The 14819-nt window shown below is 46.0% G+C and overlaps 2 protein-coding genes across 2 annotated transcripts; one reads left to right on the forward strand and one right to left on the reverse strand.

The window, feature by feature from the left end:
* The first annotated feature begins 2349 nt into the window (after positions 1 to 2349).
* LOC143318406 (large ribosomal subunit protein uL18) lies at positions 2350 to 6238 on the forward strand. The gene is made up of 8 exons (XM_076726709.1): positions 2350 to 2445; positions 2939 to 3008; positions 3095 to 3210; positions 3359 to 3493; positions 3724 to 3926; positions 5194 to 5371; positions 5915 to 6003; positions 6090 to 6238. Exons 1-8 carry the CDS (start codon positions 2443 to 2445, stop codon positions 6187 to 6189), a joined length of 894 nt encoding a protein of 297 aa, XP_076582824.1. The 5' UTR covers positions 2350 to 2442; the 3' UTR covers positions 6190 to 6238.
* Positions 6239 to 6481: 243 nt separating this feature from the next.
* Positions 6482 to 14399, reverse strand: dipk1ab (divergent protein kinase domain 1Ab). Its single transcript, XM_076726705.1, has 5 exons — positions 13866 to 14399; positions 8138 to 8272; positions 7900 to 8007; positions 7638 to 7814; positions 6482 to 7557 (listed from the first exon to the last, which is right to left on the reverse strand). Exons 1-5 carry the CDS (start codon positions 14127 to 14129, stop codon positions 6745 to 6747), a joined length of 1497 nt encoding a protein of 498 aa, XP_076582820.1. The 5' UTR covers positions 14130 to 14399; the 3' UTR covers positions 6482 to 6744.
* Between the last annotated feature and the right edge of the window lie 420 nt (positions 14400 to 14819).

Genomic DNA, 14819 nt, shown 5'->3' on the forward strand with positions numbered 1-14819 from the left:
TCAGTGCGTCTTCATTGTAGAATCAGAAAATAGCATTAATCCATTCATGAAGACTCTGTTCTCACTTTGTGGTTCGTCCTCACAAAACAAAACTATAGACCTGAGTAAATAAATGACAATAAATGAGGTTAAACGCTCTACAGTGAACTAGAAACTGACTAGAAGCAGCATGATGATAGGTTGGCTTTCACTGAGCGAGAGCAGTCAATAGAAACCCATGAAGCAACCACATCAGAGCAAAAGCGCTCAGATGAAAATGTGACTAAGCAGACGGCCTCGATTCACATACCAAGCAGCCATAAAACCTACTTTTCAGGTTTTACATGGGAGCAGTGACGCACACCTTTTGTTGTTTGTTGGACACTCCTCTGCTCACACGTAGCCGGAAGACGGCTGACGTCGTGGGGTTAGACTCAGAGACACCATGGAGGGGGTGTCCCAGTCAGTGTGATCCACTGTCACAGCAGTCACACCTCAGTCTGTCCAACAGAAACAGCCCCATAGACATGGACACACCGTGAAACTGCAGTTTGAAGTGACGTAACAGTTTGTGAAGAAACCGAGCCAGTGAGGCCCTGAAAGAATAACAACTAGAAAGTCAGTTCACTTTTTAGGAATAATGATCTGTTATGGTGGATGTGTGTCGTGGCCATCAGGTATAAACTTCACTTGTTTGACTGTAAAAAATATATATATATATGATTTAGAAAATGCATTTAAAATACAGATGTTTGTTTTTGTGGATGAGCTCCTCCTAACCTGCTTTAAGGGGCGAGTTCACCCAAATGACAGAATATCTCCCTGCTTATCATCATTAATATCTGACATGCAGCTGGTTTTGTTTGCAAAAGTTTTGAATTTGCACACTGAGACCTTCCACCACCCCGTTACAATGGAGCTGAACATGATTTCTTTGTGGTGCTCACAGGAGTGTAAAGTTACACTGAACTGAACAGCATGTTCTTAGTCATCATCACCAAGACAATGCACAGACCTCACTGGTGACAATATACCACATTTTATCCTCAGAAGACAACAACTCCCCGTTGACTGTTATGTCTGTGGAGTATTATTAGCTACAAGGACAAATGCTGTTTTTCAAAGCTGTGAATGCGACATGTGACACTCCTTTCACCTCCCTTGTACTGTGGTAACATCAGAAGACTTAGATAACATCTATAAACAATGTCAGGTATTTAATTTGATGGATTAGCCAGATTGCTGTTGTTCATGCATAGTTATTTAACCAGAGTTTCTCACTTTCAAAAAATGTAGAATACCAGGATAGACTGTTTATCCTCATCACAATGTAAAATGAACTATACCATAATGGAGGACTGTATCCAAATCACTGTCAACACATTTTTTTGTTGTATATTGTAACACTGGAATGTAGAAAACATAAAATTACTAATCATCAGTGATAATAATCTCATGAATTAATCTGCTTGAATGAAACACATATTGTGTACTTGACCTCCCATGTTTAAAATATAACCTCATCTGAGGGCCACAGTCGCTCCATCCCTGCTTTTCCTGATCTGAAAATGTCTGAAAAGGGCAGGGCAGGTGGGATACATGTAGGTGTTTGAGAAATGGAACGACTGGCCCTCAAACAAAAGGCCTTTTTCACAGCACGCACTTTGGACTTGTCTCATGAAAAAGGTCTACGCTTTACTCAAAGAGTATCACGTCCGTCACTGAATTCCTGCCTTGGTGAGAGGTTAAAAGGTTAAAAGCAGGTTAAAAAGCGTCTTGGTGTTTGTTTTCCAGAGGAACTTGTTGTCAGGTAGCAGTGGAGGGAATGTGTGGTCTGGACAGTGTTTCCTAAACGGTTTATTGACCATAACTGAAAAACTAAGCTTGTTGTTATGCAGTTACAGGGAATTTTAGAGTCTGAAATAGTCTGAAAGAAAAAATAAAACTTGAATGTGGAATTTCTGAGCTGTGAAAAAGAATATTGGATAAGCTGAAATAAATGTGTAGAGTGGTGGTGACCAGTTTAAAGTTGAATGAACTCATGAATAAGGTCATTATGGTCGGTGTCCTGTCTTCAACCACACTGAAAGCTCCCCGCACAGTCTATGCTCATTATTTCTACATGAAAAGGTTTATAAAATGTTGAATATTTTAAAATATAATGACGTGAATTAAATCACATGTCTCAAATGAGCTGAAAAAAGAGACCTTGACGACATGTGAACCCACTCAAACCTTTTCATAGTTATCAGAGAGAGAAGTGCAGTTATTCCAGTAATGGCCGCCCCAGTCCGGTAGGGGGCAGAGTGGTGAATTCTCTGCAGCATGGCGCCTCTGCGGCTCATCCTGTCACACGGTATTTACTGAGCATGCGCACGGCAATCTTCCTTTTTCCAGTGCAGCGGAGTCAAACCCCAGTCTTTGGCTCCGGGCTCCTTCATAAGGAGACAAAAAGACTGCAAAATGGTTGGTAATTCGTCCCAATATGTACCTACGTGCATACTTAAGACATCCATTTTGTCCTGTGTGGTGTCAGACGTTTAAAAACATGCTGCCGATGTTCAGATGAAGTTAGATTAACTCCGGCTAACGCTTACCCGGGTCTGCCTAAACGTGGCCTAATGGCTGCCTTCACAAACTGACTACTTCCTTTAGTTTGTAGTCTGTTTTATTGTGTTGTGCTCGTCAGTGTGTGACCTATGAGTCTGTAAGTTCACGTCCCCTGATTTTCCATCTTACTCTGCTTACCGTTAGCCGGTTTGCTTGTCGTCAAGCCTGCGTAGCCATCATGCTAACTCCTCTCGTTCGCTTCCATTGGCTCAGCTTGCTGATGTTAGCCGAGTGTCAGTGACAGCCCTGCTGCTGTGCGCACAGAAACACAGGAAACTAATGCGGAGTTTGATTTTGTCATGTTGAGTGCCGAGTCCCTGATTTGAAGTCAGTGCTTGTTCCCTTACAGGGTTTTGTTAAAGTGGTGAAGAACAAGGCCTACTTCAAGAGGTACCAGGTCAAATTCAGGAGGAGGAGAGGTGAGGCACCCTGTTTCTGTCGTCTTCCTCCTCGTTTGAGTGTATTTTAAGTGTTGGTAAGTGATTGAAGTGTGTGTTCCTTCCAGAGGGAAAGACTGACTTCTTCGCTCGTAAGCGCCTGGTCGTACAAGATAAGAACAAGTACAACACACCCAAGTACCGGATGATTGTCCGCTTCTCTAACAGGGACATCATCTGCCAGGTGAGCATACATGGAAATCACGCCGTCCAACGCGATGGGGGACAACCCGAGCTGCCTCTGAGCAATGGAAACATTGTCTTTGCAGCACAGTGTCAGTCCACGTCGACTTAGAGATGTAAATTCATGCTTGCTTGTGATTGCGTTGCAGATCGCCTATGCCAAGATTGAGGGTGATATGATCGTGTGTGCGGCCTACTCACACGAGCTGCCAAAATACGGAGTCTCCGTGGGCTTGACGAACTACGCAGCAGCCTACTGCACTGGTCTGCTGCTGGCCCGCAGAGTACGTATAAACCTTCATCCTGGTCCCTGTTGACCCTGTCCTGAGTGTGAATGCCCCGTGTCCAGCCCAGGTTGACCTTTTCAAGACGAGATCTCAGCTGTAATTGGTTCATTCTGACTTCAAATAATTGCTCACAGAGAAAGAAACAGTGTTTTTCACAGGTAGACTTATGGAAGCTGATTAAAACATTGCTGCTGAAGCAGATGTTTGAATGTTAAATGTGTCCACAGCTGCTGAACAAGTTTGGCCTGGATAAGGTGTATGAAGGCCAGGTGGAGGTGACAGGCGATGAGTTCAACGTGGAGAGCATCGACGGACAGCCGGGCGCCTTCACCTGCTACCTGGATGCTGGACTCGCAAGAACCACCACAGGCAACAAGGTGTTCGGTGCGCTGAAGGGAGCTGTGGATGGAGGCCTGTCCATCCCACACAGGTAACCTGCCACATGTGTTGTAAATCTTAGTAGAGTCCTTGAATGAAATGTGTCCTTAAATTTAACTGAACTAAAGCCTGTAAATGATAAATACATATTATACAAATTATAGAAATTGTCAGTTTGTTTTTCTGCGTTTTTTTTCTGTCACAGGTATTTTGACATGTCACTACAGGAAGATCACAGATGTTACTTAGAACATTAACGGCGGCCGCGTCCCACTTAGCACACTTGAATTGAACGTCGTCATCGTTAATGTTTTTAGTAGCAGCTGAGCTTTTCCCACTGTGAAAGTCAAAATGCCGACTGTCTGTTGCTAAGCTTGTTTCCTCATCAGTGAAATTGGTTTTGTTTTCTAATTGGCACTCAGAAGCTCTTAAGTCGAAGTGAGCAGGCAGCCCGTCATTAGCGGACTCATGCACACGTTACTGGAACAGTGAGCTTTGCTGTTAGACCTGCGGTACGATGAACGCGCTTCTCCAGTGAAACCGTTCAGTTGTATTCGCTCTGTCGGTCGAGGTGTGATGTGAATGTAATTCAAGGCACGCGCTCGGTCAGATATTGAGCTGTGATTGGTTTCATCTCGTCTGCCGGCTGCTTAAACACAGATTTGGGTGACGTATCTGAATTTTGGCCCTCATGAAGTTTGTAATCAGTTGTCTATCAGCTGATATCTCATTCAAACACACAGCTATGGGGTCACGACCTCAGCGATAGTGTCTTAATCCAACTCTCCCTCCTCCATCTTCACATGTTTGCCACATCTGTCGGTACCTATAAGTGCAGTTTACTGTAAATAAAATATCTGGTGATGCACTTTAACACCTTCAAAAAGTGAATCTGTTTGAGGATGCGTCGTATAAAATGGCAAGGAAACGATACTAAAACATGCTTTCACTCAGTTGTGTTTCTGAATGCACCTCAGTGAACTGAATGCAAATCATTTGGTCATAAAAGTTCAGCACAGCGATGTTCAGTTTTCACAAGTTTAAAGTTGTTTCCAGAGCACCTCAGCACGTTACACGTTTCAGTGCACTGCGAGGAGGCAGTGCTCCTCGTCTGGATGGTTTGTATTCTCAGCCAGGTTTAATGCAGTCTGTGCCGTTTGCTTGCATTCATGAGAAAGCTGAAAACAGCAGCTGGCACATATATACAGAGCTCATCAGTGTGTGCTGAATGCAGACAAACAATAACTGGAGTGGATGCAGAAAACATGGTGCAGCGATACAGGTGTAAACAAGGTGTTACTGTCTCACTTCCTCCCCAGCACCAAGCGCTTCCCTGGATATGACTCAGAGAGCAAGGAGTTCAACGCTGAGGTCCACCGCAAGCACATCATGGGCATCAACGTATCCGAGTACATGAGCTACCTGATGGAGGAGGATGAGGAGGCTTATAAGAAGCAGTTCTCCCGCTTCATCAAGAATGGAGTCACCCCCGATTCGGCAAGTTGTCTTTGTGTTTTATTAAATTGTCTGAGTGTCTCTTTAGTGACTGATTTCACATGTAGCGTTTAGTAATTCCTCTTGAGGAAGAGGTCAGGGGTCACGGTGCAGTACCCACATCTTAACCTCAACAGGACCTGAACTGCCTCTCCGTCCTTAGACTAAGAACTTTTGGACGAGCTGGTTTCTAAATCCGCTGATCAGTCACAGTAATTCCTGCTTTATTCATCAGTCGTGGGTCAGTGGTGTCCTTTTTAAAAAGAACCATCAAGTAAACAATAAATAAATTCAGTGTGGAACTTGAGCTTCAAGCTACATCAGGTAGCGCAGGAGCAGAGCAGGATGCGGCTGTTTAGGTAGAAAAGACAAATGCTTGATTCATCATTTGTCCTGAAACGTCCATGATGGGAAACGGCATCGTAGGTGTATTGAATCATTCGTATCATGACGTATTTTCAGTAAAACGCTCTTCAATATTAAACTGTACCCGCAAATCAGACATGAAGTGGATTTGTGGAGTTTGACTGTTTATGTTTCTTTCAGATTGAGGAGATGTACAAAAAGGCTCATGCCAGCATCCGCGAGAACCCTGTCCATGAAAAGAAGCCTCCCAAAGAAGTCAAGAAGAAGAGGTGAGACACGTCGACCTCTTCAATCACACCGCTCGTCTTTCTCAAGTCGAACTGCAAACGCTAACTGTGCTTGTTTTGTGGTCTAGGTGGAACCGTGCCAAGCTCTCTCTGGCCCAGAGGAAAGACCGCATCGCCCAGAAGAAGGCCAGCTTCCTCCGGGCTCAGGAACAAGAGGCTTCAGACTGAGGTGTCTGTCTGCTCGGCAAATTTTGTTCTAATAAATCTATTGAAAAGAGTCGAATCCTCTCGTGTAATCTGTTTTACTCGACTTGCAGCAGCGTTTTTATTAGATGGCTTTAACAGTCGCTGAACGGCGCCGTGGCTCACGCGCTGATTTGCTCGCCGTAAACCGACTGAAACTGAAAGATGAATCATTTCTGCAGACGCTTTGTGTTTGCTGTTAATGGCAGCTGCTCTTCGCTGCAGATAAAGGTGCATCAGCAAGTTAAAGTACTGGGAAATGAGCAGGCGGTGTTCTGCGGACGGTTCAGCATACGACTCTTAAATCAAGTTTATTGATTTGTCGTGGTTTCAAAAAAATTGCACTTGCTCGTTTAGCTCCAGTATATGAAGGCAGGTTATTTATTACATGATTTCATATGAAAGTGAGTTCCCTCGACGACTGCTTCAGGATAAAATACATCAGTTATACATGAAGTTTTACAGTGAGACGTATTTGAGTTTCCACAGTGAGAAAACGTCCAGTCTTAAAAAACGTACAGGAATCGGTCTGTGTGTCTATTAGGAGTCTTTCGTGTGGGAGATTTTCTTCCACAGCAAAGTCTTGAGGTTGTTCAGAATCAGTGAATGCTCAATTTCCATCTGCTCCGCTGAACCCTTCAGCGCGATGCAGGCGTACAGCTGCTTCTCCAGCTCCTCTCTCACGTCCGACGGGGCCCCTCTCAGGATGTAGTCCTTCAGTGCTTCGCAGGCTTTGGCCAAGTTTGGCCTGGTGACCTCCGGTGTGCAGCGGTGCTTGGTGAGGTCGCAGGAAGTGAGGCAGTCTGCCCCGTAGAGACAGTCCTCGTCCACGTCGCAGCGCTGCTGCCTGATGCCTTCTTGGAAGATGGCCTCGGGGACGATGTACCGGGCGTCCATCACCTTCAGGTCGTGGCGATCGTTGTAGCCGAAACTGGTGGCGCTCACGTCGCACATGAGGAAGCTGCCGAAGGTGCCGTGGAAAACGTCCTCGACCAGTTCCAGCAGCCCGATGGAGATCTTGGCCTTGTGTGGCCAGGAGGGGGTGAACCACTGGTCCATGCTGCGGCGCAGACCGGCAGGGATCCACACCTCGATGATCCAGGGCAGACTGATGCCGTACAGCGGAGAATAGGGCACCTTCTCCATCACGTACAGGTCTCCACAGAAGCCCAGCAGCTTGGGCGTGTGCTCTCTGTCCTGCAGGACTAATGCCAACAGGAACTCGTTGAGCTGCAGCAGAGCCCAGGTGGACCGAGACTCGGGCAGAGAGATGTGGCCGTCCTTATTAGCGTCTGTTATAGACAGCACTTGGGTTGCCAGGTCTGCAAGGTTGGCCTGATCCCCCACTTTAGCCTGTAAAGAAAGAAACCGTTTTTCAGTCAAACCATGGCTTTGAAGTCAGCCGATCTGGTGTTTAATGAGGGCTTCCTGACCTTTAGGTGGTTGAGGATCATCTCTCTGAACTTCTCCACAGAGGTCCCTTTGGTGGGCGTGCTGAAGGCCGCAGCCTCCTTCCTGGGCTCCATCTCGCTTCCCAAATCATAATGAGGGGCCTCCTCCATCTGGCACTTAATGACTCCCTCCAGGTCTCCCCAGCTCCCAGAGTACACCTAAAATAAACAAGCGAGGCCTGAGGTGCAGCTGAATTAATGACGAGCAGCCTGGAGAGGAGCGTTTGATTTAAAAAAGACTGACCTGGCTGTTGGGCTTGGCAGTGAAGCACTTCCCCAGGTAGAGCGTGTCTTTCTCACACAGGCTGCTGCAGGCCGAGCCGTCGATGACACCTTTCCTGTACTTCTCACACTGAAAAACACAGTGGAAACATTGGCAAACAGCGCAAAGGGACCTGGAATAGGACTGAAGTTGAGAATGTAGGACAAGGTCCGGATGGGTTGATGTGCAGTCGATGTGACGGGAGAAATAAAACACTCACTATCGAGTTTTTACAGTCGTGTCCGCGGCACAGCTCTGTGTAGGAGGAGTACTCCACGTAAACGATCCAGCTCCCCACGAACACGGCCAGCCAGGAGAAGAACAGGTACTTCATGTGTAGGTAGGAGAATCTGGCCTGTTTAAGATAAAAGATTAAAAGAAGAATAAAAGCTTGGAAGTTCCCTCAAATTTGTGTTAAAGGCTCAGTCCGCTCACGTATTGAGCTTCATATCAGTGCGCTAAATGGAAAACTGCATCAGATTCTTACTCAATAAATTATGTGTGATGCACTCTGTTGTCTGTGGAGGTTTCAGTGCATTAAAATGGTCCGGGTGGTCCGAGGTCAGCCTGATAAGATGGATTTTTCACATGATGCGCCATAATGGACATTAATGAGAGGATGAGTCATGTTTGCTGCCTGAGGCCAGTGTATCAGTCCCTTCTCCCATCTGCAGAGCACACAGCGTGCCCTCGCCGTGGAAATGATATTTTTCTGGCAAAGCGGTGACCTTTGCATTAACCTGCATGTTCTCAGAGGCGATGTGAAGTCTCACATCTGGTGTCCCACACACTTCTGAGATGAACTCACTGCACTAATGCTGACAGATTATCGCCGTGTAAAGCTGCCGTGGTCAAAGTTGCCCAGCAGGCGCGGAGCAACATTAGCATTCACGTACGGTCTTTTTTTCTGGCCACCTGACAAATGTAAGTCCAATATTCTCCCTCCTAGTGGCTCTGTTTTGTGCTCCATCGGTTTCTGGCTCGTTAGCTGCTAAATGCTTCGTTATGTTCACCAGCTCGTCACTAACTTTGTGCTGCTTTGGTGCTGTTCAGGTCGTGCACAGTCCACTTCATCAGAGCTGTTCTCAGGCCCATTTTGAGCTGGCAGACACTAAAAAGCTCCAGAGAGCCGAGAGGAAGGGCAGAGCCGGACGCTGATTCTTTCACGTTTCACAGGGATTTGATCAACCGTCAATGGAAAAATATGAATTAGTGCAGCTTTAAAGGCCGAGCGGAGTGAGAAAAGCACCAGAGCGGATCAGGAAAAGCTCCCGTTCAGCTGCTGAGTGACTGTTTGCTGATATCACAATTAACACGTGACATCAAAGGAGATACTGCTAAACTAATGAGCTGAAAACAGTTTCATCTGCTGCGAATGACACAGTGTGAACTGCTCGGAGAGAAAAACACCGCTCAAGCTTCAAGTCTGTCTTCGGTGGAAGTTTTGGATCATTATTAATGAAATGGAACGAGGAGCAGGAAAAAGATTTCACGGGCCGGTTAGAAAATGATAAATCAATGTATCATTCTTTCATGTTCACAGTAAAGTCACTTGTTCTGTGAGAGGAAGTGGAATACAAACGAGCTCCAAACGGAGTCGAATCGTCACTAATGCAGCAGCTGCTCAGTAATTAACACTTAATGCTGTTTGCGGTCACTTTTCGAGTGACTCCGCACTCATTACCTGGTCTTTTGATTTTCTTTCTGATTCCTCAGCTGATAAATACAGTCTGCCTGGATCCATGATGGCATTCCTCCAACTGGAGAACATTAGTGAGAAATAACAGAGTTTTTAGCAATCCCACTCTCCCCTCTGTTAATGAGTTCTGCACTCAGGGCCTGACAGTGATGGACTCCCTGCGTCCACCCTCTGCCCCTTTCACTTCCAATTTTCTTTACTGGCATAAGTCTCTGCATCTCCCCCCGCCTTCGTCTTTACTGTCTCTGTAACACTCGGCGCTCCGTCTTCCCCCGAGACCCTTTTGACTCAACTCCACAGTCTAATAGAAAATAGCTGGACGGTCACTCTGCTCTTTTCCCATTCACTTAACCTAATACAAGAAGCAGAGACGCAAGTTGTGAGATTTACGTTTGATCCATTCTGTGCCTTTGACACTGCAGCTTGTTTGTCGCTCTGTAATCTCACTTCTCTCACTTGTCTTCTCTCGTCTTTTGAGGAAAAAGCCCGTCAGTCGATTCCTCTGCCGTCACCAACAGGACAGTCGCTGCCAGTGAGGACACCGAGGCCAGTGTACATTCTGTAGTTATAGAGGGTTGAAGGCTGACTCTGACTTTTAAGACAAAATATCTTCAGCTTTGCATTAATAGATTTTCTTGGCCACTAGGGGGCAGCACCATAAGCCTGAACCACATCAGCACAGCCGGCTCGTTAGCTGCTAAATGCTGCACTATGTTTACCAGCTCGTCTCTAACTGTGTCTGCCACCCCGTGCTGGCTGTGTCGTGTAAAGTGGGTTCATCAGAGCGTTGTTTTTGACTAAAAGTTCGAAAAAAAAAACCCAACAAAATGATGAGCTGAAAGATGATAAAACGCTCCAGCTGAGAGGAGCTGCAGAGCCGGGTGATTATTTTCTGAGGGCTCATTGCTGCGAACGTCTTTGTTCACGTTTCACACAGTGACTGAATCAATAATCAATGTAAAAATATTGATCAGTGCAGCTTTAAATTTAATGTTTTGGGGCGATAAAATGAGGAAAATATTGAGGCTTTTTGAGTTGATGTTGCTGTATTTCTAAAATCCTGAGTACAGTCATTATCCCCTCTCACATCTTTAACTCTGATCTGTCACACATTATTCATATTTATATATTATGTGCATACAAATCATCTGACATATGCTTGTGATCCAATTAACAAGGAGAAGTTATTCAACCTTTTCTAGTTAAATGTGATTCCTGCTGCTTTATTTACTGATTGATTTATTTACAAATCTGACCAGGAAGGCCGACGGCAAATTTAACAGCAGTGACCACACAAGTAAGTGCAGCATGTACCTCCCATTGATTTTTCCGTAGGTGAAATGCATCAACAGCACCGGCATTATGGAAATAACACTCTACAGGGAAACCAATGTATGGTTGGCTTGCTCCTAATTGACAGTTTGTGGCTTTCATTTCAGCTCTGGCCGGTTCGTTTCCATCTCTGGGATTATGTATTGACCCTTTGTGAAGTGAGAGAGTTACACAAACATGGCTAATGAGGCGATATTGATTGTGGCTGCTGTGACAGCTATTAATTAGAGACTGACTGGGAACTGTGGCCATATGCTGAGGTGGGCGGAAAGAAACGATCTGTCATGATCTAGTTGAACTCCTTCCTCTACGCCCACCCGCAGCCCTGTCGGGGGCCCGTGTGATCAAAGCCTTTTAACCCTGAAGGTTCTGTGAATTTACATGCAAAGATTCAAGCACATACTGTACGTTTACAAGTGTTATCTGATGTTGAACTGCTGAGGTGGAGATTAAAGCTGATCAGGAGCAGCACAACAGTGTTCTGACACTTGGTTTTTGCAGCCTGCACACCATTCATCCATTATGCATGGTTATAAAGCTATCCCTCAGAGGCTGCTGGTTAATGGGCTGCTGCGCGGAGCCGAGAAAGACATGAAAACAGAGAAACAAAAGATGGAGGGGGCTGGAGGAGTGACTGACGGGAGATATTTATGCGGAGTTTGCCTGATATTACTCAGTCTGTGGATCGAGTGGTCCAGATAAGCTGCTGAAAGAAGACACCAGCAAACAGAGTTACATGCCGGTAGCTGTCCAGCCTGTCCACTTGTCACAGACTCTACGCAGGAAAAAGGATGCCACACTGTCTGCACAAACACTACAAAGATCTGACTCATCACAGTCCAGACAGCAGGCAACCCCCCCCCCCCACACACACACACACACGCACATACACGCACATACAAAGCACGCCTGCTGACTCAATACTGCGACATTAACACATGTGAACATTACTTTATCAGCAGTCTGCCGGGGTGCTGTAAATGGAACAGCCAGAGCTGTGGTGTTCACGCACAAACACGACACACATACACACAGGCACGTCTTATTCCTACAAGGACTGCAGCTTCCTGTCAGGGGAAGCCCCCTCCCATATCTGAACCAACATGTCAGAGCTGTAATGTGCAAAATATCCGAGGAGGGCTGCCGAGGATTTATCTGCAACATAAATCTGGTCTCATTCAGCATCAAACTCAGCTCAGAGGTGATAGATTATATTCATAAAGTCTCTTAAGACAGCGGTCAAACTGGACGCAGGCCAAATAGAAGTCATTTCTAACTTCACACACATCTGTAGCTACAGTGCTCTCTCGCTCTCTATCTGCCGTATTGATGTCTGCGATGAGGAATGCATTCAAGTGTTCTTGTCCCATCAATATGCAGAAGCAGTTGTCATAAGGCCAACGAAATGTCAACTATTGTGAGTTTGTGTATTTATGAGCAGGAATTAATGTCATCCACACTTTCTGAATTAGCCCGCAATGAAATGCTGCACTTTGGAGACAATTGTTTACTGGAATTCAAAACCCTTCCTGTCCACCGGCGCTGATTTATGATTGAACAACTCGTTTGCTTTGAATGTAAAACACGTACGATTAGACTAGAAAGTGAATCCATGAGACAGTCCATCTGAGAAGCTCGGCCTCAGTAACGTCCCTGTACAGCGTCAGCTTGACTGATGGACGCTGAGGTGCTTTTTTATAGACTTGACCATTAAACCGTGTTTGAAGCAGCTCCGCTGTATGAAGATAATGATGTTTTTATCTCTTGTGAAGGGAAATAAGCACAAGCAGGAAATGCTCAATCAAGCACATTTGCAGCTGTTACATCTGCACTTGATTGTAAAGCATAAAGATTCAAAAACATATCTCAAGCTCTCAGGAGATGTCAGTTTTTGGATTTCAGTGGAAACAGCTTCTCTCTGAGGATCACTGAATGACGCTTCTGAAGTTGTCACTGGGAGGCTGAGGTGGCCTAGAAAACGGAGCGATGCTGGTGGCTGTCCCTGGAGGCTGGCTGTTTCTCCTGCTATTCGCTGCACTTGACAGTTTTTCTCTCTAACATGCGAGGACAAGGGCAGGAAGCACGCAGCAACAGCTGAGCTGAGACTACCTTCCACCAGAATTAGTGGAGCGAGCGTCTTTGCCCCACAGTCTCACAGATACAATATTCCCCTTGAATAGTGTGATGATGTGAAGCTTTGCTGCTCCAGTCAGGGGGTGCGTTCAGCTTCACTTTCTATCAATGATCCAGCTCTGCTGTTCGTACATTTGGGTTCCTGAGACCTCCACGCGTCCTTGAGGGGCTTCCCTTCCAGAGTTTAATTTTACTTATGAAGAAAGTCGCTGTGGACCTCACCTAATTCCACTCACATCAGACTGTTACGTAATGTTCTTCAACATCCTCCCACATGAGCACGAGCAGGGCAGCACCATCTCAAATACAGGCTCGTGGTTTGATCCCCGTTTAAATGTTTGATAATGTTTAATGCAAGCCAGTGATGTAAAGCAGCTCATAACGCACAAAACGATGCAACAGACGAACAGTGAAAGCAGTAAATGCCTTATGTAATGTCAGGTGATACTAAACTTTTGCAGCCTCGCGAGCAGCCGCTGTGACTGTAGCAGCTATGCATCATGGACGTGGTTGCTACAGCAACGGAGATCAGGAGGATGGTTGATTCCTGTCGAGCATCAAGTGACTTCATGATTCAGGCTGAAAAACCTACACAGCAACACCCGCAAATTACCGCCAATCCACATGCAAAATGAAGGTCGGGTGATGAAGTAGAGGCTGTAATGATCAGTCATCATCGCCTCTGTCTCCGGGTGTGCAGAGGTACAGGCTGCACAGACGGAGCCGGGGTAGATTCCCAATTAGACTTCACAGCAGAGTGAAGAGGGATTTCCCAGAAGCTTACCTGGATGTACAGAGGCTTTCTGAAGAACCCCCATGGAAACAGATCTCTTGCCATGGCAAATGCAGAACATCTCACAAAAGCTGCTGGAGGAAGAAATTCGGCGCACACTTGAAACGGGATCAGGGACCGCCTCCTGGGCTCAGCCTGGAAATCTTCCGAATGTGAAACATCAGTGATTCTGTCGGCGGCTCCGTCAGTGCGCGCTCGGACGCGGCGAGGCGGCAGACTGCGCTGCGCCGCCGACTGCAGCGAAGTGAGCCTCATATTGGCCAGAGCGCCCCGGAGGAGCTCCTGGCCAATTACAGGAGGAGGGCGGGTGACACTTTGCAACCATTTGTTGTTCCTTTTAGAAAATATCTTACATGCTGACTATATGCTTGTCAGTGTTTCTCTCACTTTTTCCTTTGCAGCCGCTCCAGCTGGAGCCAGTGACGACGATGGATTGATCATGCGTCTATCAAATAAAACACGGGGCTGCAAATAGTAAAATATGACATCTGGCACGTGAAAAATGTACATTTTAGTTTAAACAGTATAAAGCAGAAAATCACCTGCTAGCTGGAGCTTCACATATGACAAATTCACATATTGTAAATGTAAACTGCTTCATTCATGCCTGCCGCGGAGGAAGGACTACCCGGATGGGTCAAAAGCGGAGGAAAAATTTGCATGCATGGTGTGTGGTGGGTGTAGCATGTCCTATGTGGACTGTCCCTCTGATTTCTCTTTCTCTCTCTCCTTTAAATGATCACATTTCCCCTTGATGCTCGTTTCACAACAAGGCATCTTCATCAACACAGCATGCAAACATCTGAAAAGGCAGCACACTTTTCCATCCACTGCCCTGCAAAATGAAAACCAGCAGATTCCTGAAACTTGCTGTAAACCATCACTGGACATACAATCTTTGTCAAAGTTAGAATATGAAACTGCACTGAGTCATTTTTTTTTGTC

The sequence above is a fragment of the Chaetodon auriga genome, chromosome 3, assembly GCF_051107435.1.
Source record: "Chaetodon auriga isolate fChaAug3 chromosome 3, fChaAug3.hap1, whole genome shotgun sequence".
Lineage (NCBI taxonomy): Eukaryota > Metazoa > Chordata > Actinopteri > Chaetodontiformes > Chaetodontidae > Chaetodon > Chaetodon auriga.